At 39.2% G+C, this 24701-nt stretch overlaps 2 protein-coding genes and 1 non-coding gene across 4 annotated transcripts; 1 reads left to right on the forward strand and 2 right to left on the reverse strand.

Annotated features, from left to right (window-relative positions):
* Window positions 1-2491: 2491 nt before the first annotated feature.
* On the reverse strand, window positions 2492-5482 carry LOC119725780 (GPI mannosyltransferase 2-like). Its single transcript, XM_038197350.1, has 3 exons — window positions 5250-5482; window positions 3400-4581; window positions 2492-2832 (listed from the first exon to the last, which is right to left on the reverse strand). The coding sequence occupies exons 1-3, from the start codon at window positions 5394-5396 to the stop codon at window positions 2536-2538; spliced, it is 1626 nt and encodes a 541-aa protein (XP_038053278.1). The 5' UTR covers window positions 5397-5482; the 3' UTR covers window positions 2492-2535.
* A 3464-nt stretch (window positions 5483-8946) lies between these two features.
* Window positions 8947-19051, forward strand: LOC119725781 (transcriptional adapter 3-B-like). Of its 2 annotated transcripts, none has more exons than XM_038197352.1 (10): window positions 8947-9093; window positions 9611-9725; window positions 10685-10884; window positions 11330-11509; window positions 13287-13548; window positions 13827-13911; window positions 14235-14349; window positions 17155-17266; window positions 17996-18189; window positions 18909-19051. In XM_038197352.1, the coding sequence occupies exons 2-10, from the start codon at window positions 9635-9637 to the stop codon at window positions 19038-19040; spliced, it is 1371 nt and encodes a 456-aa protein (XP_038053280.1). In that variant the 5' UTR covers window positions 8947-9093; window positions 9611-9634; the 3' UTR covers window positions 19041-19051. The 2 variants fall into 2 exon arrangements, with proteins under 2 accessions (XP_038053280.1, XP_038053281.1); XM_038197353.1 differs by having other exon boundaries at window positions 11333-11509.
* On the reverse strand, window positions 14911-14983 carry Trnaa-ggc. The gene has a single exon. It is a non-coding gene; the product is annotated as a tRNA-Ala (tRNA).
* Window positions 19052-24701: the final 5650 nt, after the last annotated feature.

Raw genomic sequence — 24701 nt, forward strand, 5'->3', positions numbered from 1 at the left:
AATTCAGCTGCTGGCCATGTCCTTGGGCAAGCCACTTTACCCAAACGGCCTCTCTCCACCCAAAGTATTAATGGGTTCCAGTATTAGCTGGGGAGCATTCAAATTCAGCTGCTGGCCATTATTTGTGTCCCTTGGCAACTTATTTACGCCAATTTGCCTCTCTTTCCCACAAGCCTCTCAACCAATCACAGAACACTACGCATGCCTAAGGGCAAGTTTGGCCTAGTGGTTAGGGTTTGTGACTCATTTTCAACAGTCAGGTTTAAACCTGCTGCTGGCAAATATTGTGCCCTTGGGCATGCCACTTTACCCTGCTTGTCTCTCTCCACCTGGAGTTTAAATGGGTACCGGCATTAGCTGGGGGTAATCTGCGAAGGGCTGGCATCCCATCCAGGGGAATAGAAATATTCTCATTTTGTTTGATGAGAAAATGGGTGACTCGTGATTGACTTGTGAAAACTTGACTTAATCACTGTAAATAAACAAACTTGAGAGCTCTTAAGTTTGGGGCTAAAAATTAAAAAAAATTGTTTTGCTCAGTTATCCTGTACTCCTTGAGGCAATCGTTTATGTAATATTCTTGTAACACATTTCAGCTACATTTTTAATGTACAGGCAAGGAAAAAAACAACTAGTGGTCAAGTAATTTTAGAAGACCAAATACATTGTAAGGCACAATGTAGCACTACAGTGCTAATTTTTTTCCAAACAAGAATTGTTTCTTTCATGAAACGGAATTGTTCAGCAAGGCATAGACAAAAAAGTTCAAGTTTTACTAAATTTAACGCCAAACAAAAATGATTTTTTTTTTCCAAAGGAAATTATTTTACTTTGATGGGCCTAATAAAATTGGGGAGTAATCATGAACGCTCAATTTTTAAATACATGGGAATTCCGTTAAAATTAAAAAAAAAAAAATTCCAAGCAGAAAGGATTTTATTTACTTTGATTTGATGGAAGTATCAGAGATTTCTCGCTGTTTATCTTCAAATCACGTTTTTGAATTCATCAGCTCGTACATGCAAACCAAATAAGAAGAAAATTCATCAATAGAAACTTCATCAAATTTGAAAGTGTTATTTTACAGGGGAAAAAATGCAATTTTGCTATTGCGCTGATTGACTATACTTTATGCAGATGTTTAGGAATATCAATATGTAGAAATAAAAAGTTGAAATCACATTGTTTACTGTATATAAAAATGTATGAATGTAGATATATATAGCAGTGAGATAAATATTGCTTGCGTGTACAATGTGTAACAAGTTATTGGAGAATTACATTTTGGGGTTTGTTCATAGCAAGTTTCAAGTCACTCAGAATAACATTTCAATATCGTTCTCAACCTTTAAGATTTAATCATTCTAACATTTAGATTTCTTGGTACAGGAATTGAGATATCTTTGAAAAACTGGAATGCCATTTTACGGCAAATCTGATGCTCCTTAGGTGCCCGACCTAGTATATTATTTGTATAAACGTAGATTAGGTAATTAATGGGTATATTACTGAAAATGTTCCAAATAGTAACAACTCAAAAAGGTAAAATCAATGATTTTGAGGCTCTGCAAGGTTGAGGGTACATGTACTTGTTGAAGGTTTGTACCTGTTAAGAAGTAAAACTTGGAAGAAAATGTCGGATTTTACAACCAAAACCATGTCTATAGTCCACCGAGAAATTCAAATATGGATTTATCATTTTCTTTCCTTTACACACATTTAAGTCTCTTTGTATACATAATGTACTCCTTTGTTGCGATTACAGAAGAAAAGAAAGTATGGTCGCTGAAAATTATCTGCCTTGCAGATTTGGTCCTTAAAATGCAAATCTAAATTCATATAGGAAAATGATTGTACCGTGTAAATTAATATCTCGAAGGAAACAACATCAGCTGCGACTTGTACATAAATAGTGCATTAATAAATGAAACATCGCTTTGGAAATTGACAAAAAATCTCAGGGTCAACACTTCATTTTCGTTTAGTTACATGTAGATATCAGAGCAGAGTCTGTGAGTACAAAACAATACTGACTGCCAACTTGTGGGATAGTAAAACTATTTGCCCTGGGTGATCCATGGAACATTCTATTTGTTTTTCAACTTGAGGGATAATATATTCAGTTCAGATCACCCCGGGTGGAGAATAGTTTCACAAGACCACTCAAAGCAGTCAATATCTGTATATTGAGTTTGTGTTGTACATTGTAAAATAAATAGTGACTGCTTCAACTTGTGGGATAGTAAAACTAGCGACCTGCGGTGATCCATGAAGCATTCTATTTTTTACCGCAAGGGAAACTCAACAGTGGTATAGTTCCACTATACCACTCAACTCAAGACAGTCAATATTTGATGATGATGAAGATGTCCATTGCAATGCATTGCAATAACTATCAGGCAATAACCCGCAAAATGTCCTCGAACATCGGGTATTTTTGTTTTTTCGCCTAGACAAACAAAGTCAGTCAACAGATAGGCCTAACCCCAGAAGAAAAGTTTTACTATACCACTCAAAAGCAGTCAATATTTTATCCTATGTCCACGGTAAGAAATTGCAATGCATTACAATACCTATCAGACAGTATCCTGCAAAGTATCCTAGAACTAGCTTGGTTCTTAAACCCTGCTCACGCCATTTCATATACTGCACTATCAATTCGTTCTTGCTGATATCAAACAAGGAGATATTACCACGAAATGCGGGAATATTCTGTGTTGTATCGCGCTGGTTTCGTTGCGGTTGAGACGTTTCTGTGTTCTCGTCCGTAGTCAAGTGAGCGGCATACCAGAACACAATTGGACAGCTAGATGAGATGAATCTCGTCACGACCTGTAGATAAACCAAACATTGAAACCGTCACTGTTAGCCATGTTATCAATTTTATCACGACGGCCCCCTTCAATGGTGAAAACATTGTGTAGCCATTGTTCCGATAATCCGTCCCGGTAGTTGCTTTGTACAATAGCATGCACAATGGTTTCTCCATTGAAGCGTGCAGTGAATACGAGCCCGGATTTGTCTGTACATGTATGTATCGGGAAGATTACAAAGCGGGGCTGGATGGCATCTATCTCAAGGGGGCGCTGTTCAAATACAATGTATGCATATGATCTTATGCTCGTTTCATGTCCAATTCCCTGAAATAAGTTGTTACATTTACGAGAAATTGCCCGATTAGAAATATTGTCCAGCTACTGCTTTCAAAAAGACAAATCATAAAGGCTTTTGGAACTCTGGCTGCGGTATTCGCGAAATTTGAGGGTTCCTCAAGCACTTTTGCAAAATTAGCTTCAATACAGTGCACGTGGGGTAGCTTAGAATTCTGAGTAGCATTGCCAAAGTTCCCAAGACCAGATCAGATTCAATTTGTTAATAGCGCCCTCAACCCATTCGTACCTGTACGTGCATGCACGTCACTCCAAAACCCAGAAGCGCTGCCAAGTGGACAATGTGCACGAACAACTTGTTGCCGAATACATCTAATCCCGACTTTCCAAAAATAGTTCTGGTCTCGAGTCGAACTTTCTGTGTCTCTACAAGTCCCAGTACACAAACATAATGCCATCGTTTCTTACAGTACTTCAAGATCGCATCAGCACACAAGACGACCATTGGGAATGCCAGCAGAAAGTTCGGAAACTTTTTGAATTCGTAGTACCTCAAAAAACCCACATTCCAATGTTTAGACTGGATTTCCGAATACGGTATCGGAAAATTCTTGTAGCACCACGATTCTCCGTGATCCGATACAGGGACATTTATGGTCAGAAAAGATGGAATGTTTCTCTCATCTGTGCAAATCATCATAAAAGTGTATACTTGGAATGAAATAAACGGAAGCAAAACGATGACAATTAACATGGTTAAAGGCAGAATAGATACGATCACTACGATGTATTTAACATGACAGCGCGTCAGTTGCCATAAAACTGGTCCGCTTTTTTGCCGTTGACATTTCACATCAATCAACAAATCCGCAATTTTCCTCATAGCAAAGTAAACCAGAAATCCGATTGAGATGAAACCGTTTGATCGCGCTGCGCCGGAGAGCGCGAACAGAATTGCGGACCCAAGAAATCTGTCGCATTCCAACGCTAACATTCCTGCGAAACTGAGCGACGCAAATAGGGATTCCGTATAAGCGGCTGTCATAAACACACTAGCGGGGTTGATGCAAAACAGCAACGCTGCTTTATACGCAAGTTTTTGACTGGACAACACGCGTACTCCGAGATAATACAGCAGAATTGCTGCACTACAGAAAAAACAGATGTTTAGTGTTACTGCAGACAGAACAACACAACTATACAAGCTCATGTGTAGCGAAAACAAATTTTGCACAGGCATAACGAAGAAGTCCGTGAGCACGCGAACTAAACTTGGGTACAGTGGGAAGAACGCGAACATCTGCGGTTTGGTGTATCCGTGCTGTGCGATGTGGAGGAAGTACGAAGCATCCCATTTTGTGAATCCATCCACAAGGAAGTGAACAATTTCATCGGATGCTGAGGGGTTAGGGACGGGGTCAAGATGAAAGGCATCTGCATGATGATCAGGTAGTAAATTACCAACGATAACCTGAAATAAACAACAAATATTCTAGTTATTTATGACGTCACAAATTTTAATCACACAAACTTATCTTGTCATGAACGATGTAATATAAGGTTTACCACTCGCATCACAGCTTTGGTACTGGAACCGCAACCAATAGTGCATGAAACAGTCATCGGGTGTTACGCTTCCGCGTGACGTCATGCGCCAACAGCCAGCGCAGCCGGCAAAAACGGGTAGTTGACAGCGATCGCTCTCTGTGCCTGTTAATCGACCGCCATTCATTGTACACAATTTTTTGTGTGCATAAACCAATTGCGGTCCTGGCCATGCCTGAAAGGTTGTCAGGTTAGCGGTTATTCCTCCTGTTTTTCACTGCAATTGTAGGCTGAATCTTCATTGTGGATCGTTTTTTACTTCAAGGACCTGTGTAATGGTTATTCCAGGCAAGTTTGGGGTGAGTTGCAGTTGCAATTAGTGTGTAACGGGGACAAAATTGAACATTTTCCAAAATGTTTTGCCTATACTACAATTTTTTACGAGAAAAACTCGCTCCAGCCCTAGATGACAACCCAATGATAAAACTCAGGGCTGGGTAACTCCAGCTAGCCACTACATGTATACAGGCATGACACATTGACAGGTTTTCGTTTTACTTTTTAACGCGGTTAACACCCGAATTTAATCTTTACCTGCATCAGAATAACTGATAGTCGTGACAAAAGAGCAAAAACAGCTACAGAAACTGCATAGAGGCCTTTCGCTTTATGTTTTCGTGTCATTTTGGCTGTATTTTCATTCACACTGCACAACATGCAGCCGGTCAAAATAAGGTACATGTAATGATGTACACTTGCAGCTACGACTGCGGACTTTTGCCACTGTTATTAGAATTCTACGATACAGTAACAATCCGTAGCTGTAGTCCTTTCTTGACAACAATAGACTGGTACTGTAAGGCTAACGTATTGCTATGTAATGTATTTGTGTATGGATACAAGACAATAGTCACAATAGTCTGGCACTATAAGGCGGAATAGATTCAAATATACATGTATCTAAATAACAGAGGGGACCAGACTTTAGTAATTTCGCACTCCTTCTCAGGGACCCAGCTCAAGGTAGCCGCAAAATTGGCCGGATTTCTGGCCGCGTATTCAGCCGCGCATTCACCAAAATTTTAAAAATGTATAATACATGCAGCAAAAGGTGATCTAGTTTAAAGAAAGATAACTTCATTTATTCAACGAATTTTCCATAATAAACGACAAATAACAATATTTTTGTAACGCCATATAAAAAAACCCACAAACCGTTTCATCCATTATTTTTGAAATTTTGATGCAAAAATTATTATTAAACTAGCTGCATAATGGGAATCATGACATATATTTACGCTTTTGGAGACGTTTGAAGTAAGTGCATCATTTGAAACGAAGCTGTACCACACATAATATCAAAACTCACAATTTTATTTCATAATCTAAGAGATCATTATACTGGGCACACTTCGTTTTGGTATAGGCTTCAGCCGAATACTAATTAGTGCCTAATTATAGCCCGTTAAAGTGACCCTATTTTGCTGCACAATAAGAAGGCGTTCTTTTCAACTACGCATATCACTACCTCTTTAAAACAAAGTGTACCTTAAGTAGAACACACAGTTTATAAGACTAAAATTAAATCCGAAAACAAGTGAACAAAAATAAAGACTTCTGTCAACGCGGATCACGATCTGCACAAACGAAGCCGGTGTAGCATGAATTTAGGTTTTATGAAATACAGACTCATTGGTGGTATTGGGCATGCTCATACATAGATAATTAGGAGAGGGACCGGTCACGTGAGAGAGTTTAACCAATAAAAGGGGAAAAGAGTCTGATTTTCATACGAGTCCGAATTTCATATGACACCGGCATTAAGCGAACAAAAATAACCCACTTTGTGGAGACCATAACTCAAGAACAACAGTGCACTGAATTGAAATTTCGTTCAAAAATTGTTCAGGATATAGAACACAAATGGTTTGAAAATCAACGGCAACTTTTGAAGAAAACATTTAATATGATTTAATTTGACTTTGTCCTTTGTGTTCCCCACCTCTTGTGGTCAACCATCCCCTTCCCCCAATCCCCCTCCCTTTTGTTACCCTCCTTTCTGTTCAGCCACCTGCTTTCTCTGTGTATTTTCCTCTGCATCATCTATTTCCACTTGACTGCTTTTGTTACATCAGTAATGTATACATGTACCTGTTTATGTTTATAGTCTTGTCATTCAGCCTTCGAGAAAGACTCTGCTAGGGTCGAAACGTCAGGCCACTAACTATTTTTTTGCATGATTTAAAGAACATACAGTTTATTAAAATTCAATCCAAATTCAAGTGAACAAAACTAAAGCACTCTGTGGCGACGATAACTCAAGAAAAACACACTGCATTGAATTGAAATTTCGTCCAATAATTGTTCTGGATATAGGACTCAACCAATTTGAAAATCGACGGGAACTCTTGAAGAATAAATTTAATATGATATAAAGAAAGTGCAGTTTATTAATCGCGAAAAATTCAATTCGAATTCGAGTCACTTTTAATGGAACAAAAATAAAGCACACTCTTTGTGGAGACGATAGCCTAAGAAAAACACATTGCACTGATTTGAAATTGCGTCCCATAATTGACTGTGATATTCGACACAATACATTTGAAATTCGACAGAAACCGTTGAAGAAAATAAATATAACAAAAACAAAAACTACAGCGTGTAAGGGCACTCCCGTACATTTTACCAACATCAATTTCTTCCAAAAGAGGGCGCGCTACACAAATACTGGTCACCACTGTAAAGACTTCTGTCAAGCGGATCACGATCTGCCCAAACGAAGTCGGCAATAAGTGAACAAAACTTAAAACACTTTGTGGAGACGATAACTCAAGAACAACACAGTGCACTGAATTGAAATTTCGTTCAATAATTGTTCGGGATATTGGACACAAATGGTTTGAAAATCAACAGGAACCCTTGAAGAATAAATTTAATATGATTGAAAGAACACACCGTATATTAAAATTCGATCCGAATACAAGTGAACAAAAATAAAGCACTCTGTGGAGACGATAACTCAACAAAAGCACATTGCACTGACTTGAAATTGTGTACAATAATTGTTCTGGATATAGGACTCATCCATTTAAAAATCGACGGGAACGCTTGAGGAATAAATTTAATATGATTTAAAGAACACACCGTATATTAAAATTTGATCCGAATTCAAGTGAACAAAAATAAAACACTCTGTGGCGACGATAACTCAACAAAAACACATTGCACTGAATTGAAATTTTGTTCAATAATTGTTCGGGATGAGGACACAAATGGTTTGAAAATCGACGGGAACACTTGGAGAATATATTTAATATGATTTAAAGAACACACCGTATATTAAAATTCGATCCGAAAACAAGTGAACAAAAATAAAGCACTCTGTGGAGACGTTGTTTTGATACTCGACGGGAACACTTGTGTCTGTTAGTGCAGTGAAAATGGGATCACTTTAACAGACTAATTAGTATCCGGCTGAAGCTAATACTAAAAATTAAGTGTGCCCAGTATAATTATCTCATACATTAATGAAACAAAACTGCGACTTTTTACTGAATAGATCTAAAACGCGTTCAATTGTGCAGTAAAAATAGTGTCAATTTAACGGGTTTATTAGGGACTAATCAGTGTTCTGCATACCAAAATTAAGTGTGCCCAGTAACAATGATCTCGTAGATTATGAAATCAGTGAAATTGACAACATGTGCGGTACACTTTGTTTTAAAAAGAGGCAGTAATATACGCAGCAGAATAGAACCAATTATGTGCTTGGAAAATGTGGTCACTCTTACGGGCCAATTAGGCACTAATAAGTGTTCGGCTGAAGCCTATACCAAAATGAAGTGTGCCCAGTAACATGATCTCCTAGATTATGAAATAAAATTGTCAGTTTTTAATATTACGTGTGGTACACCAATTCCTCCATGGGTACACTTTGTTTCAAAATAATGATGCATCTACTTTCAAACCGTCTCCAAAAGCTTTGAAAATTAACGCGAAATGTCATAATTCCCATTATGCAGCTAATGTAATAGTGATTATTGCATCAAAAATTTGATAAAACGGTTGCTTATGTCGATTTTTTTTATTTGGCGTGAACAAAATATTGTTATTTGTCGTTTATTATGGGAAATTCGTTCAATCACCTTTTGCCGCATGTATTATACACTTTATTTAATTTTGGTGAATGGGCGGCCAAATCCACGGCTACCTTGAGCCAGGTTTCTCAGGGTCTCATTTCAATCTGACGTACTGCTCAACGACATGAAGACGAGGTTGAAAGTGGACCAGCGGAAATTGTGCAAAACCATAGAGGAATAGCAAAACAAAGCATCGCACAGCAAAATGAGCTGAACAAATCAACGATATTTCTGTTGGACAACAAAGTGCAGAAGCATAAATAAACCAGCTTCATCAGAGGGAATTTTGTATATTGTTGGTATGTGATTGGTCTTTTTAATTTGCTGTAGTGTTATGAATGGAAAATGAATAATTATAACATCGCGAGCGGCGAGGGGCCGGATTTGGAGGAGGGCCGTTGAGGGCGCTGTGGCGTATAAACCCAGGATTTTGTTTGTTTGGGGATATTTATTGTAGGGGGGTGTTTCAAGGGAAAAATTTCCATATTTGGCCATCACTAGTAATTTTGCCCTTCAGTGACCTATCACTAGTATCAGCCATCAGAAAGTGATAATAATATGTTAATAGAACTTTAAAATTAAAAAGTAAAATTCAGCTGGGGAAATTTTGAAGTTTTTACTAAAAAAACACATCTACTCTAGCTCGGACGAATTTTTAATTTTAAAGGGAATAAAGGCAAGGCAGCATGGGCTGATGTATGTGGGCAGGGCCAGGGGTATGTGGGATAAATTTAATGGTTGCATATTACCGTGAAACACCTTATTCACGTTGAATGATTTATCATTTATATATTTCTTTGTTTAATTTTGTATCAGTTTTTGTACAACCGATCTGCAAACATGAAGATGACCGAGGTGAAAGATTGCCCGTTGCAGTTCCAGGAGTTTGTGCCAATCGACCACGAGAAATCCTGCCCAAGATACACCACGGGTAAGCGTCAAGACCACGCTAGTCTATAAAGCTGGTTCCAGAGTGCACGTAATCCTATTCAATTGATTCAGAATGACTATTCACTGGTCTTTCCATGTACCTGGTCTACACGATGGGCCAGATTTACATGTAGCCCATTCATAAAGAGGTGGTCCTATACAATAGCACTGCCCAGTTTACAAGCGACAGCCAGTCAATGAGTCAGTTTATTCAGTGAGAAACATGTTACAAAGAGGACACTGTCTGACCCGTTTCGAACCAGCCAAAAAAATACTGTCATTTGCCATGTGAAGTCCGGTTCATGTTGGCAGAAAATGAAAGCGCAATACACATTTTGTGATTGTCGTGAAGAGTACCGCGCTACAATTATGCAACAGTTGGAGACATTTCAACTCTGGCAAATTTTGCTTTGAATGTTTCATGATGTCAAATTCACTTTAAAGTTAAAAGTTCAATTTATATGAAAAAGTTTTTAAAAAGGACACTAACATTAAGAAAATCATGCTGCATAAAATGCATCATACATCCACAAATTTTCCAAACGATCTGTCAAATATCTTATAATTTTTTTTTCAGTTTAAACACTCAAATAAATTGACAGTACAGAAAAGATGTACATGTCACACCAGTAAAATGTAAAATAACTGGGTCTGTTTTTTTTTTCAGGGCTGAAATTTATTAGTATTTGTCCTGATTTCAGGAATTTTTGTTTGCAGGATTTTATCTGATTTTTGGATTTTTTCCAGATTTTGGGCAGGATTTTGCCTGATTTCATGAATTTTTTGGTCAGAATTTTCTTTATTTCAGGATTTTGAAAGAATCCCTCTAAAATCTAGAATTAATGAGGTGTTATTGTAATTTTAACACTAGAAGCTTTTTAGTGTCTCTGAATTAGACTTATACTCAAGTCTGACATAAGTGTTAAATGTTTCAAGAATCATGTCATTTGTATCCTTCAGTGTTGCAGCGTGAAGAGGGGGAAGGCATCGTCATGGACGAGTTAGACACCTTACAACTGGAGTTGGAGACTTTGCTTGCGTCGGTGTCCAAACGCATGCTGCAGTTGGAAACGGAGAACAAAACTTTAATTGACTGGTTGGAGAGACGCGATAAGAAAGGCGCAACTACCCCGACGCCCGCAAGTGGCAAGGGCAAACCGGTAAGAATGTTGTCATTTTTCAACAATTTTGTGGAGCTGTCATGAAAAACGATGCCTGTGTTTCCAGGTACCCAACAAGGTCTGGAGCATTGAGATCGTGGTCTGCGGGGAAATCCTGCAGGTTGTGGGTTCGAGTCCAGCCTGGGGCTATGGTGCGTGTGCCCTTGGGCAAGGCACTTTGTCACGCATTGCTTCTCCCCACTCAGGAGTAAATGGGTACCTGTGAGGGCAGAGATGGTTATTGTGGTTGACTTAAGCTGCGTTGTGCCGAAATGGCAGCATCGAGCTGTATACCAGGGAGCTGAAATGGTATTTGGAATGTTTCATTGGCCCAATAATGATGTAGCGCCTTGAGCACCAATACTGGTGGATAAGGACGCTTTCAAGGTCACGTTATTATAATTGAATGATACCAGCTGATAAAATTTGGTTTTCTATCTGTTAGCAGAAAGATGAAGCGTCTACTCCATCCGGTAAGAGAAGTCGTGTCGAGGAAAAATCTGAAAAACCAGAAAAACCACCAAAGAAAATCAAGGAATCGGGCGGCAAGCAAGGCGCGATGGCTGCTACAGCTACTCCACCAACAGCTGCTGCTTCAGGGAGACCCAAGGCAAAGAGCATGCATGTAAGTCCGATCAGGACAAGCAAGAGTTGAAGTTGAGTCATGTGAGTCTTGAGTCACTTAGGTCATGTCTGAGTACGACTCCGGAGTAGTTTTAGCCCAAGTCATAAGTGTAATAATAGTTGGTCTAGCGCCCTGTACCGACCAGTCTAATAAAAGTTTTACTTAATGGCCACTGAATAAATACAACCCTTATCAACGTTACCCGAGAATAATCGCCTTGAATCAAGCATCATTCTTTAATGTCCTACTAGCTTTTAATTGGTGTCAGAAGTGGGATAGTCAGAAGCCCTACTAGCCACTTACATGGTGTCAAAAGTAGGATAGTCAGAAGTCTTACTAGCCTTTTACATGGTGTCAGAAGTGGGATAGTCAGAAGTCCTACTAGCCTTTTACATGGTGTCAGAAGTGGGATAGTCAGAAGTCTTACTAGCCTTTTACATGGTGTCAGAAGTGGGATAGTCAGAAGTCCTACTAGCCTTTTACATGGTGTCAGAGGTGGGATAGTCAGAAGTCCTACTAGCCTTTTACATGGTGTCAGAAGTGGGATAGTCAGAAGTCCTACTAGTCTTTTACATGGTGTCAGAAGTGGAATAGTCAGAAGTCTTACTAGCCTTTTACATGGTGTCAGAAGTGGAATAGTCAGAAGTCCTACTAGTCTTTTACATGGTGTCAGAAGTGGGATAGTCAGAAGTCTTACTAGCCTTTTACATGGTGTCAGAAGTGGGATAGTCAGAAGTCCTACTAGCCTTTTACATGGTGTCAGAGGTGGGATAGTCAGAAGTCCTACTAGCCTTTTACATGGTGTCAGAAGTGGGATAGTCAGAAGTCCTACTAGTCTTTTACATGGTGTCAGAAGTGGAATAGTCAGAAGTCCTACTAGTCTTTTACATGGTGTCAGAAGTGGAATAGTCAGAAGTCCTACTAGTCTTTTACATGGTGTCAGAAGTGGGATAGTCAGAAGTCCTACTAGCCACCTACATGGTGTCAAAAGTAGGATAGTCAGAAGTCTACTAACTTTTACATGGTGTCAGAAGTGGGATAGTCAGAAGTCCTACTAGCCTTTTACATGGTGTCAGAGGTGGGATAGTCAGAAGTCCTACTAGCCTTTTACATGGTGTCAGAAGAAGAATAGTCGGAATACCTACTAGCTTCGTACAAAGTATGCAGTTAAGTCATATTAGGACAACCAGGAGTTGTAGCCAGTCACTTTAGTCTAGTGTGAATGTGAGTCTTGAGTCACGTTAAACCGAGTCTGAGACTGAGTGCCGAGTCATTTTTAGTCTAAGTCACAAGGAAGACCTAAGGCTAAGAGTTTGCATGTATATGTGAATGTAAGTCATATTAGGGCAGTGCTGAGTTGAAGTCATGTCACTTGAGTTGAGTGTGAGTGTGAGTCTCGAGTCACTTTTGTCGAGTCTGAGTCGCGAGTCATGAGTCCAATTCATGAAGCTATAATTCTGAAGCTGTAAGTCTGTATACCACAATCAAGAGCGGTAGTCGAGTCGCTTGGGTTGAGTGTGACTCTCAATTCACTTCGGCTGAGTCTGAGTCCTGAGTCAAATTGATTGAATCTGAGTTCGAGTCAAGAACCACTCAGCCATATCCATGAGACACCTGTTTAAATTGAGTGGATACTTGGAGTCAGAATCTCGATACACTTCAGGTGAGTCTGAGTCCCGAGTCATTTTGGAGTCTGAGTAACAGAACCTTAGACTCAGCATTTCAAACATTCTTTCCATTCAAGACGTACTTAATTAATATTGTCATTTGCTTTCAGCAAAAACTTCAAGAGTATGAGTTCACGGACGATCCCTTAGCCGAACCACCCCCGCCTCGCGTCCCTCGGAATGACGCCCCGGATCGTTTCTGGACGTCGGTGGAGCCCTACTGCGCAGACATCACAAGCGAAGACATAAAAGTTCTAGATGATATTCTTAAGACTTCTGATGATGACATGGATTATTTTAAGATCCCGCCGTTAGGGAAGCACTACGCTCTCAGATGGGCGCAGGAAGACTTATTGGAGGAGCAGAAGGAAGGTAAGACTGTGAAACTGATCACAGACAGATCACAGACTTGTGATTGACTTGTGATTGACTTGTGATTGACTTGTGATTGATTTGTGACTTGACTTGTGCTTGATTTGTAACTGACTTGTGATTGACTCTTAATTTAACTCCAAGTTGACTTGTTATGAACTCAAATTGAATTGCAATTTTATGTGTGATTGACTTTTGTTTTAATTCACTACAACTTTAATATGTAATTGTCGGAAAGAATACTTTCATTGGCTTATTTTTGGCATCTTCATCTCAAGGAAGCAAAATTGGCGACAAGAAGAAAGGTTCCATGAACAACGCAAACAGCAAGGAAGCAAAGGCTCTTCTCAAGAAAGCAGAAAGGTACGGACATCTTCAAATTTTTAAAACTCTGAATTTTAACCGTCGCTTGACAAAAAAATGTATAATTTAAAGCTATGTTAAATATCTTCAGGAGGTAATGTGCTGGTCCCAGAGAGCCAGCCTAGTGTTCTCACTGACTGACTGACTGTCACTTGTGAGTCGGGCAGTGCTATTGTATAGGATTACCCTGTAAGCCAATGAGTTGGCTGAATCGGCCCACTGTGTAGGCCAGATGCATTGAATAGAATGTGTGCACTCAGGGACCAGCTTTACTAGACTTGCCAAGTCTTCTTGTAACATAATTGATACATTTTATGTTTCAGTCGCGAAGAAGACATCTGCCCGTTTGGACCGTTGACGCAACGACTTATCTCAGCGTTAGTTGAAGAAAACATCATGACACCTATAGAAGACATCATCTCAGAAACGTCTACTAAAGTACGTATCAACATTCAATCTTAAAGCTACAGTCCATCATTTGTAATGTGTGCATTTTGTTCGTTTGAAGCAACAAAAGAGTTCAAAATCTAATGAAGGATACTGAGCAACTAACCTGATGAAGTTTCAGCTAAGCTTCAGCTGTATATTCCGAGAAAAACAGCATTCTAAGATCTCAATTTCAAATCAAAAGTTACTGAATCATGTTTTGAATTGTTTTGAATTGCAGCTATACGCGACGTAGCGCACTGATCCGACAAATTACAACAACTGCGCGCGCGTGTGCGTTGTTCCAATACTTGTGCGCGCTGCGCTGAATAACAAAACAAACTACTAATTTAAATTTTCCTACGGTGCTTCTTAAGAATCACCGTTGGAAATGCCTTCTTTCATTGATTACTTCAAAATGACAGCTTCCCAGAAAGAATAATTTCACAGGGAGTTTAATTCCCTTACTATCTTTCAACCAAGTTTGTTTTTCAACAATAATTACGCCAGTTACTTTTCGGATGGCTGCAAATGATGGACTCTAGCTTTAAGTTTAACGTTGACAAAAGAAATTGACTGGAGCAGGGTTTGAACCTGTGACCTCCGGATTGCCGTTCCGGTGCTCTACCAACTGAGCTATCCAGCCCTATGTTGGCAGTTCCCCATTTTGTCGATGTATTCGTTCAATCTTGTACAAATTTGGAGAGATTTAGATTTTAATGTTCAGTTCACCGTGGCAATTTCTTCCAATACATGCATATTCATAGCCTTGGTCAATGCTCTCGTCGTTATTCGTCCCGTACGCGGTCAATCGTCTGCATATATCCTCACGCGCTATGCACATGCATGTAAAAATACAGCGCGAACAGCGACCTCACGCGGCCACTATTTTTATGCAAATCAGTTGGAGACGATGTCGAGCCTTGGTTCAATCATCGGCCAAAGCTTATGTTTTCTTTACTTTGCGCTAGATTTCCAGCGCACGACCTCGTATGCGAATACAGATAATGTAGGCGGGGCTAATATGTGGAGTGTCCAATCACACCTTGGTAAATCCGGACGTCATCAAATTATTTGCAGCTATTCCGGCTTTTGCGAACGTGACAGGAACCACAGTTTTTGTGCATTGGTGCCGTGTGCAGAGACACACAATGTGTACGTGTATGGATTATGTACGGTGCCACGTTTCACTATGCAAGTTTCGTGGACTGGTCTGAGGTATTCCTGACTTCTCAGTTGATTGGAGTTCAAATCTGAGTGAGGGCTTTTTCGCTTCGGAATTAAAAAAATCAATCACTTTCAGTCTCTGGCTGTGCTCAGTGGTCAGACATTGGCCGTATGGCTGGCTGCCTAAGGCGCTTTTACATGCCAGCGGCTCGACCACGTTGTAGCCGCGTCCTTTGCAATTCAGCTTCTCAGCTGCAAGTAGGGATGATGAGCCTCCCAAATTATTATTATTATCTTTTAAATAACGGCGAAGAAGGAACATTTCTTACAGCACGTAAAGTTTATTCACTGGGTTTGTTTTCTTGAGACTAAAAGGCTGATTCAAAGTGCAAAGGAAAGCGATTACAGTGAAATCTCAAGAAGTTAAACTCTGATAACTCAAAACAACTGTTTAGTCAAACAAAGAATCCATTGCCTTCAGTAGTATAACAATGATATACAACCCTGCTTAACTCAAAACTCTGCTTAAGTCAAATTTTGAACTTGTCCCCTTGAGATTTGACTTATCGAGATTTCACTGTATTGCAATTATTGCATATTTGCAGTGTGTGTTCTGACCGTGATGTCACAAATTTGGCTTCGCATTTGCTTTTGCACCATGTATGAACCATCCTTTAAGAGGTTGTGGAATGCTCGAAGACATTTCCGTCATTTTATGGGTATATGTAGCCTAAGGTGTGGTGAAATAAAAACGACTATTGTTTCTGTCATAAAATGAGTACAAAAGGTACTTTTGAGAGCTGTTTTTCAAGTCCTGTCATGCCTGTTTCGACCCGAACGTGCAATTTGTGTAAAAGTCGTCGTTGTGGGCAGCAAACAAAACACAGTAAATCGTGACGTAATAAACAGGACTCCCGATGCAGAGTAGCATAAACGAGTCCTGTTTATTACGTCACGATTACTGTGTTTTGTTTGCTGCCCGCAACGACGACTTTTACACAAATTGCACGTTCGGGTCAAAACAGGACCTGAAAAATAGTTCTCAAAAGTACCCTTTGTACTCATTTCATGACAGAAACAATAGTCGTTTTTATTTCATCACACCTTAGGCTACATATACCCAAAAATGACGGAAATGTCTTCGAGCATTCCACAACCTCTTTAATCAATTAGATGTGCACGTAATTGACCTATCGCCGTTTGCGAGTTAGCCACGCCCCTTAGACAACCTTATGAACTTTTGTACGTTTAGTTTTGTTTGTCTCAGATTATGCGCGTTCCGCATCCATTTTGTATATCATGAAATAGGGCAATATTTCATAAGCTGCGTACACGCGATTCTACTGCGATCTGTCAGTTGGACCAATCAGAAGATAAGAAACCCGATCCATTTCGGGGAAAAAATCACCTGCAACTTACCCCGTCAAGCTCGGTGGTCAAGTGGTAAGATGTCTGCACTTGTAAGCAGGAGGTCGTGGGTTCGCATCCCACCCGTGTAAGCTTGCAAATTTTTGAGATTTGGTGTACACGATAGAGGGCACTATTTCAAGTGGACACTTTTCTTTACCCACATTTGCCTTTTCCAAATAACGCCCTCTGTTGTGTCCACCAATCTTGAAATGCTAATTTTGTTGAGAATTTTTTGTTTAGGGAGACGGCACAGAGAGCAAAGATGGAGTGTCGCCCAAGAACGGAAATCGCTTCACCGTTCCACACACGCGAGCCTTAGAAGCCAGACTCCGAGAAGAACTACTCCATCTAGGTAAAACTTATCCCAAGATTTATTCCTTATGAGAGGAAATATGGCCGTCTTTGAATTTTCAGTGTTTGCTACGGCTTAATATTACATAAATATTTATTTATTATTTGGGCGTAGCAAATAATAAAAAACACAAAAATTCCATCTTATGAATATTTATAATTCATAACATGATATTTTTGCATCGGGTTGATGGTAAATCAATATTAGGTTTTGCCCTTCACAGACGTATAAACACTGTATACTCACGAATACTGCAATTTGCATCCTTGTGGAGTCATTCCTTTGTTTTCGTGTACTGAAATTTAACAGTTTGAAAGTGTAGTTTCAAAATGCTCCTATTTTGACTAGATTTAATTTCCTGGGCTGAAATTCGGACTTATGTATCTTACATAAAATACTTCAATTTGGGACGGATCAACACACCTCTGAAATTCCTATTTTTTAGTAAAATCCCTATTTCGTGATAACCTTGTGCAGACGTATTCACCTATAGAATTTGCCCTGTGTAGACTTTAACAATCTTTTGTTCCTACTATGCACATGTCTCCACAGGGTACCATGTGCCGGATTTCGATGTGGACATAAACGAATCAAAATGTACAACTTATTTAATCTGTTACTTATTATTGGCCAAGTTTTTTTTGAGTGACAACTACTTGAGAAGCTGAAAGTCTCTTTGTTTGATTTAAACTTACCACCATACCAAAATTGTAATTGTTTGATTCTCAGGTCTGTTAGATGCAGATGACCCGGTCACCGACGACATGGATGACGAAATACTGGTGGAACTGCAGAAGCGGCAAGCTGAGTTGAGGGCGCTCTCCGCGCACAATCGCAGCCAGAAGATGCGATTATACCGACTAGCAAAGGAAGAGATCAAACGACAGGAACTCCGACAGAAAATGCGAGCTTCAGATAATGAGGTATTTATGTTTTATTTCAACGAGAAAAAAACAACGACTTTTTTCTACTTTTGGTCTCTGCAATCCTCTAGAATTGGTGTTTGTTTTGGGTCGATTTTGTTAACGAACAGATCTACCCTGTGAGAAGACTGGTTCCCAGCCCCGCACTAATGGTTCTGATAGGGGAGGGAACCAGTCTGGCTCGTGTAAACTGAATGACTGTGGTTGCAAATTATTTGACGTTTATTTTTTTGTTCGATATCTCTATAAAAAGTGCATAACTTTCATATTGCTAAAAAAACAGCAAATTAGGAATGTATTTTTTGGTGAAACTTGATATTTACCTCGAGCAGTACATCTTTAAACTTTACCATGTCACTTGTCCTTGCTACTCGATTGCTTGTGATTGACTTGTGATGTTTTGCGATTGACTTGTGATGACTTAGATTGGCTTGTGATGTCTTGCGATCGACTTGTGATGGACTTTTGGTAACTTGTGATGACTTGTGATGAACTTGTGATGTCTTGCGATGGACTAGTGATTGACTTGTGATGGCGTGTGATGGACTTGTGATGGCTTGTGATTGACTTATGATTGACTTGTAATGGACTTTTGATGACTTGTGATGGACCTGTGATGGACTTGTGATTGGCTCGCGATGACTTATGATTGGCTTATGATTGATTTTTGATGAACTTGTTCTGACTAATATTTTTATTTTACATTTTTGTAATTTTAGGCAATGGATGCTTTTCGACGCATCATGGCAGCAAAACAGAAAAAACGTTCACCAACGAAAAAGGAAAGAGACCAAGCGTGGAAAATCATCAAAGAAAGAGAAGCGTTAGTCAAACAACTCGAATCCATGTGATAAACTCAACTCAAAAAACAATATTACAAGTACATCGTAGCCAGCTACTTTCTTCATTCAGGGTAGTACGTGGATCTCCTAATGTGTTGCAAGTATGTCGGAGGCTGTTGTGTATGTATTTATTATCAACAAATATACAAAAGGTTCACCCACTCTTGTTTTACTATACTCCCGAGGACGATGCTTTGTGTTTTCCTTTGTGCCTGTAATATAACACACTCCCCTAGACTAAGCACACAAATGTACTACAGAGGACCGTTTCCAACAAAAGACCCAACTCCCGAGGACTGAAAGGATCTGTTGTTCTCCCTTTGTGTGTCGGTTCTCGGGGGTTATGTAGAACAAGTACACTCTTACCTATTCTAGCGATACAAAACCATTGTCGTCTAACCGCGCCTTAACGCAAAGTCTGTTGGTTTGCAACAATTATTTGGTAAATTCAATTATGTGATTGTTGTAGCAGTATTCAGTTCGGTTTTGACAAATTGAATCAGTTGCTCATCAGTAAATGATGATTGCGTAAAGCCCTTTCCACACTAGACAAATCTCGGGGTTGACGCAGGGTGGAAAACATGCATCGTTTCACACTTGAGGAATTTCAACCCCGTGTCAACCCTGCGTCAACCACGAGATTGATTTCACCCTGGGTTGAACTCAACCCTGCTCCAGACCAGGGTTGAGATTTTCGACCCGGGTTGAAATTCTTGCCAGGGTTCAAAACAGTAGTAACTGAGCACGATAAGCTTGATTTGCATGAAACGTGTGAAATGATGCGGGGTTGAACGCGGGGTTTAAAATCAAAAACTCAACCCCTAGGCGGCACTGGGTTCACCCTGGGTTGAGGTCAACCCGGGTAGAGAGGCTCTAGTGTGAAAAGGGCTTAAGCATGTATAGTCAACTCTCATTAACCCTAACTGAACGCAACCCTTCAAAGTTCAACAGCAGGTTTTGTTTAAATCTGTTGGGATAGGTACAGTACCCCTAAACTGATGGTCTTTTACACTGGGGTTGGCATACCTCCAGAAACTAAGTCCAACAGTGTGTGTGTACAATTTCCCATGTGGGTGTTGGAATTTGCCAGAATGGGTATGGTTCCTAGTAAATTATGCTGGGGAGTTGGGGTTAATACAAACTCTTTTTTGTATACATTTGCTTTTGCTGCAATTTTTCGGAAATGGATGGATTTGGGGTTCGTATTTTATAGCAAATATTGTTACATTGACATGTTTAAAGTTTTGTGTTCGTAGATGCTGGGAAATCCAAGAAAAACAATCATGTTTCTGTAGGTTGGTTCCCGGACCCCACTTAAGTTAAAACAGAGCAATTTATAGATGGTGGGGAATTGTAAGGTCGGGGAACCAGTCTAGCTGGCTTGTACCGTCCTAAGATGTGTTATCGATTGCATTAATGTGGACTTATTAAATCATTGTAAATTGGGGGCAGTGGTTTTTCCTTGCTGGTCAACCAACTAGCTTTTAATTGAAATTGAAATTTTGAAAATGTTTCGTTTTGTTTCAAGCAGTGTCAATATTGTGGACATGAGTACACGTGTACTTATTTTTTTCCCCAGGTCTCAGCGTCTGTTTTTACACCAGAATTTGAAATAATGATGTGACTGTTTTGGAAAATAAAAATTGTATGGGAATATCCTTGCATTTTAATTGGAGTTGATTAAAGTTGGATTTTCTTGAAAATCAAAACTGTAAGGAATATTCATCACTGTTATTTTTAATTCAAAAATTCAAATTCTTAGAGTTAATGTTGCTCTTTTCATCGAAATTGGGAAACATTCGATTTTTCTCCAGAATTTAAATTTGTAAGGCTTTATTTAACCTTGCTCTTTTCATCAAAATCAGGCAAAATTTGATTTCTATTAAAAAAAAAACCACCATCAGTTATAAGGGGTTAACCCTACTCTTTCCATCCAAATTGGGCAACAATTGACTTTTCTCAAGAATATATATTTGTAAAGGCAAATTAGACGAAATTTGATGTTTTCAACAATTCACTCCCCCCCCCCCCCCCCCCCCCCCTCTAGAAAAGCGAAAAGAAGAAAATGTCCCTACCCCCTCGAAAAATGATATAGCGAGAATTCGCTGGAAAAATACAGGGATTTTAGGGGAGGGGAGTGTACTTTGCCCCTTCTAGAATTTTAATTTTTTTTTAAACCTGGCGACGCCCATGCAAATGTTCTGGTTGGACTGTGACTGCAGATTCACAGGTTATTCTCCGTGTGGACACAAAAACACTTGGTGGAGAGAAAAACAATATTTTGTCTCAATATTCTGTCTTGTTTGTCTATTTTTCATGAACTATCATCGGGCAACAATTCAATTCAATGCATCACCTAATGTTTGAGTGCATGATTAGCGTGTCCACCAGGACTATGGTTTTTGTGCAAACGTGAGGCAAATGTTCTGTTTGGACTGCGACTGCAGCCTGTCGCCTAGTTTTTCCGAGTCAACACATACAAGACACTGTTGAGGGAGAGAAAAACGATATTTTGTCTCAATCTTCTGTCTTGTTTTTTTTTTTTTCATTTTCAATCGTCTGGCCAGAATTCAATTCAATGCGTCATTTAATTTTGGACATATCGTGTCCACTAGGACTATGGTTTTTGTGCAAAAGTGAGGCAAATGTTCTGTTTGGACTGCGACTGCAGCCTGTCGCCTAGTTGAGGGAGAGACACTGTTGAGGGAGAGAAAAACAATATTTTGTCTCTATCTTCTGTCTTGTTTGTCTATTTTTCATTTTCAATCGTCTGGCCAGAATTCAATTCAATGCGTCATTCAATTTTGGACATATCGTGGGTACCCGGACGAGCGTTTTTGTGCAAAAGTGAGGCAAATGTTCTGTTTGGACTGCGACTGCAGCCCGTCGCCAAGTTTTTCTCCGAGTCAACACAAGACACTGTTGAGGGAGAGAAAAACAATATTTTGTCTCAATCTTCTGTCTTGTTTGTCTATTTTTCATTTTCAATCGTCTGGCCAGAATTCAATTCAATGCGTCATTTAATTTTGGACATATCGTGTCCACTAGGACTATGGTTTTTGTGCAAAAGTGAGGCAAATGTTCTGTTTGGACTGCGACTGCAGCCTGTCGCCTAGTTGAGGGAGAGACACTGTTGAGGGAGAGAAAAACAATATTTTGTCTCTATCTTCTGTCTTGTTTGTCTATTTTTCATTTTCAATCGTCTGGCCAGAATTCAATTCAATGCGTCATTCAATTTTGGACATATCGTGGGTACCCGGACGAGCGTTTTTGTGCAAAAGTGAGGCAAATGTTCTGTTTGGACTGCGACTGCAGCCCGTCGCCAAGTTTTTCTCCGAGTCAACACAAGACACTGTTGAGGGAGAGAAAAACAATATTTTGTCTCAATCTTCTGTCTTGTTTGTCTATTTTTCATTTTCAATCGTCTGGCCAGAATTCAATTCAATGCGTCATTTAATTTTGGACATATCGTGTCCACTAGGACTATGGTTTTTGTGCAAAAGTGAGGCAAATGTTCTGTTTGGACTGCGACTGCAGCCTGTCGCCTAGTTTTTCTCCTAGTCAACACATACAAGACACTGTTGAGGGAGAGAAAAACAATATTTTGTCTCAATCTTCTGTCTTGTTTGTCTATTTTTCATTTTCAATCGTCTGGCCAGAATTCAATTCAATGCGTCATTTAATTTTGGACATATCGTGGGTACCCGGACGAGCGTTTTTGTTCAAAAGTGAGGCAAATATTCTGTTTGGACTGCGACTGCAGCCTATCGCCAAGATTTTCTCCGTGTTGCGACACAAGACACTGTTGAGGGAGAGAAAAACCAATACTTTGTCTCAATCTTCAGTCTTGTTTGTCATGACCAATCGCATTTTCGTTCTTGAAAATTCACTCCTGAATGTAATACATCATGAAGAGTTATTGCACGGACTTTCAGTTAAATTCAATTAGTACATTGTGCCTTATCACCCGAACCACAGAGTATTTTCGTTTTAAGTTGTTTCGGTCATATTTTCTTGTTGTTTGACGAGTTCTCGTGAAATTTGACTGGCGATCATGACACGTCAAGGACAATTTTTTTGCTGTGATGGGAATTTATAGGCTTCTGTTGCTAATTTTGTTTAAATGTGTAAGGGGTTAACCTTGTAGCTCTTTTCATCTTAATTGAGCAAAATTAGATTTTCTCAAAAATTTAAATCTAACATGGGTACAACCTTGCTCTTTTCATCAAATTTGGCCAAAATTTAATTTTTCTGAAAACTTAAAAATTCTAGGGGGTTAACCATACTGTTTTCATCAAAATATTGGGCAACATTTGACTTTTCTCAAGAAAGGCAGCTTTCTAGCAACTTTCAAAAAATTTCACTTTTTTGGCCAAAATTGAAAAAAAATGCAAGGGGTTAGCCTTACATTTTTAGTCAAAATTGGCCAAAACTTGACTTTTCTCAAAACAAGGCAGGAATTCATCTGGATGCAAGAGGAACATCAATCAATACTCTAACACGCAGAATGTTGAAGATTTGGGCAAAAATCATCCATTTTTAGAGGGAAAAAAAACATTTTTATAGCGATGTTACCTTAATTTTTCTTCGGAATTTCCCCTGTAATAGCACATCTGTCCAGCAATCGATTTGAAATGCGTTCTAGGGCCTTTAAGGCATCTTTCTAGCAACTTTGAAGAATTTTCATTTTTTGGCCAAACTTGAAAAAAATGCAAGGGGTTAGCCTTACATTTTCAGTCAAATTTGGCCAAAAATTGACCAATTTCAACTTTTCTCAAAACAAGGCAGAAATTCATCTGGTGCAAGAGGAACATCAATCAATACTCTAACACGCAGAATGTTGAAGATTTGGGCAAAAATCATCCTTTTTTAGAGGGAAAAAAACATTTTTAAAGCGATTTTACCTTAATTTTTCTTCGGAATTTCCCCTTTAATAGCACATCTGTCCAGCAATCGATTTGAAATGCATTCTTGGGCCCTTAAGGCATCGTTCTAGCAACTTTGAAAAATTTTCATTTTTTGGCCAAACTTGAAAAAAAATGCAAGGGGTTAGCCTTACATTTTCAGTCAAAATTGGCCAAAAATTGACAAATTTCAACTTTTCTCAAAAAAAGGCAGAAATTCATCTGGTGCAAGAGGAACATCAATCAATACTCTAACACGCAGAATGTTGAAGATTTGGGCAAAAATCATCAATTTTTTAGAGGAAAAAAACATTTTTAAAGCGATTTTACCTTATTTTTTTCCCGGAATTTCCCCTTTAATAGCACATCTGTCCAGCAATTGATTTGAAATGCGTTCTAGGGCCCTTAAGGCATCGTTCTAGCAACTTTGAAGAATTTTCATTTTTTGGCCAAACTTGAAAAAAATGCAAGGGGTTAGCCTTACATTTTTAGTCAAAATTGGCCAAAAATTGACCAATTTCACCTTTTCTCAAAAAAAGGCAGAAACTCATCTGGATGCAAGAGGAACATCAATCAATACTCTAACACGCAGAATGTTGAAGATTTGGGCAAAAATCATCTTTTTTTAGAGGGAAAAAAAACATTTTTAAAGCGATTTTACCTTCATTTTTCTTCTGAATTTCCCCTTTAATAGCACATCTGTCCAGCAATCGATTTGGAATGCTTTCTAGGGCCTTTAAGGCATCTTTCTAGCAACTTTGAAGAA

Source organism: Patiria miniata, unplaced genomic scaffold, assembly GCF_015706575.1.
Source record: "Patiria miniata isolate m_02_andy unplaced genomic scaffold, ASM1570657v1 HiC_scaffold_19, whole genome shotgun sequence".
Lineage (NCBI taxonomy): Eukaryota > Metazoa > Echinodermata > Asteroidea > Valvatida > Asterinidae > Patiria > Patiria miniata.

Bases quoted from the DNA above. Each gene is read 5' to 3' on its own strand.
- LOC119725780 (XM_038197350.1), bottom strand. From the start codon at position 5,396: ATGTACCTTATTTTGACCGGCTGCATGTTGTGCAGTGTGAATGAAAAT. The intron at 4,582-5,249 runs GTAAAGATTAAA...TGTTTATTTCAG, and splicing joins TATCAGTTATTCTGATGCAG to GTTATCGTTGGTAATTTACT. The intron at 2,833-3,399 runs GTACGAATGGGT...GTTTATCTACAG, and splicing joins TGACGTGCATGCACGTACAG to GTCGTGACGAGATTCATCTC.
- LOC119725781 (XM_038197352.1), top strand. From the start codon at position 9,635: ATGAAGATGACCGAGGTGAAAGATTGCCCGTTGCAGTTCCAGGAGTTT. The intron at 10,885-11,329 runs GTAAGAATGTTG...TCTATCTGTTAG, and splicing joins CAAGTGGCAAGGGCAAACCG to CAGAAAGATGAAGCGTCTAC. The intron at 13,912-14,234 runs GTACGGACATCT...TTTATGTTTCAG, and splicing joins CTTCTCAAGAAAGCAGAAAG to TCGCGAAGAAGACATCTGCC.